General features: G+C 48.9%; 1 protein-coding gene across 1 annotated transcript in view; it reads right to left on the reverse strand.

The window, feature by feature from the left end:
• Positions 1-390: 390 nt before the first annotated feature.
• The window catches only part of LOC104492130 (obscurin-like), a gene marked incomplete at both ends in the record, with an annotated part of 9,512 nt that continues 8,190 nt past the window's right edge, over positions 391-1,712 (reverse strand). Inside the window, 2 exons of the mRNA XM_010134641.1 lie at positions 391-657; positions 1,403-1,669. Coding sequence (XP_010132943.1) covers positions 391-657; positions 1,403-1,669 — 534 coding nt within the window. The remainder of the gene's footprint in view (positions 658-1,402; positions 1,670-1,712) is intronic.

A 1,712-nucleotide genomic window follows, 5' to 3' on the forward strand; every position in this document is an offset into this window, starting at 1 on the left:
CCCTGCCCTGTGTTAGCCAGTGCCCACCACAGCTCATTTACTGCCTGTAGCATCATGAACATTGGCCACCACAGCTCATTTACTGCCTGTAGCATCCTCAGCATTGGCCACCACAGCTCATTTATTGCCTGCAGCATCCTCAGCATTGGCCACCACAGCTCATTCGCTGCCTGTAGCATCAAATAAAAGCTGCTGGGTTAATATCTTCAGCTGGTGACTGTTGTGCCTACCCTCACCTCTCAAGTTCAGAGGGACATTAAGCACTTCAAGACCCCCCGACTGCTCATTCACCCATCCTCTCATTGGATGGAACCGCTACCCATACCCTGAGGAACAGACCTGCCTACGCTTATGTTTCCTACTGGAGAAACGGGAGGTACCATCACGCACCTTGCACAACCAGCTTGGCTCGGGACTGGGCATCACCGATGTCGCAGGTGTAAGTGTCACTGTCGCTCTTCTCCAGGTTTTTTATGGTCAGCTGGAGGACCTGTCCTGTCTGTGTGAGCTCATACTTCCTGCTGGCCCTGAGTTCAGCTATGCCTTTCCTCCAGACCACAGAGGATGCAGCTCTCTCGCTCTGGCACGTAAAAACTGCTGTTCCACTTTCATCGACTTTCAGATCTGAAAGTTCCTTGACAAAATAATTAGGTTTTTCTGGAAGGAAGAAAAAAAAAAAAAAGAAAATAGAGACAGGGACAGATTTGTTACCCAAACAAGTCCTGAGTGAACAGGGTGGTCTTGAATCCCCACTGCCCCACTTGTAGAGTCCCAGAATACAGAACCACAGAATCATTTAGGTTGAAAAAGACCCTTAAGATCATTAAGTCCAACTGTCAGCCTAATCCTACCAATTCATCACTGACCCCCGTCCCTCAGCACCCCATCGACACGCCTGTTAAACCCCTCCAGGGACGGGGACTCCACCACTGCCTGGGCAGCCTGGGACAGGCCCGGACAACCACAATGGGGAAGAGATTGTTTCTAATACCCAACCTAGAGCTCCTCTGTCACACCTTGAGGCTGTTTTCTCTCATCCTGTCAGATGGAATGGATCTAAGATCACCAGGTCCACCTCCTGTCACAAGACATAGCAGGTAAAATATTTCCAGAAAGGTTTAATGCTGTTGTACAGGTACTGGCGAGGTCTCATCTTGCAGACTGCAGAGAGTTTTGATTGGCCATATTCAAAAAAGACTAATTCAAATTGCCAATTTTGCATGGCACATGAGATTCTTCGGTATCTACAAGGGTTTCTTTCAGAGATTTTTTAAAAAAGCTCTTAATCCATAACTTTTTTTTGAAAACTGAAAATTGTTGAGGGAGGTAGAAGACCACTCCCTCAGGCTGTAGATATTCACCCCAGCTTCTATACGTACCCACTCCTCCACATGCAACTGACCTTGCACTGTGATCCTGGCTTTTGTTTTAGAGCCCTCTGCCTCACAGGTGTACTCCCCACTGTCCTTGACCGTGGAGTCACGGATGATCAGAACGGCCTGTGTTCCCTCCTGGTACAAGTCATATTTCTGGCTTTTTCGGATTGCTTTCCCGTCCTTGCACCACCTGACGCTCACATCAGGTTTTGACAATTCGCAGCACAGGCTGATGTCCTGCCCCGCTGCTGATGTTTTATCCTCCAGCTGTTTTGTAACCTCAGCAGGTTTTTCTAAAGGGGGGGGGGGGGGGCGGAAAAGGAAGAAGGGGGGCAG

Source organism: Buceros rhinoceros, unplaced genomic scaffold, assembly GCF_000710305.1.
Source record: "Buceros rhinoceros silvestris isolate BGI_N320 unplaced genomic scaffold, ASM71030v1 scaffold17744, whole genome shotgun sequence".
Lineage (NCBI taxonomy): Eukaryota > Metazoa > Chordata > Aves > Bucerotiformes > Bucerotidae > Buceros > Buceros rhinoceros.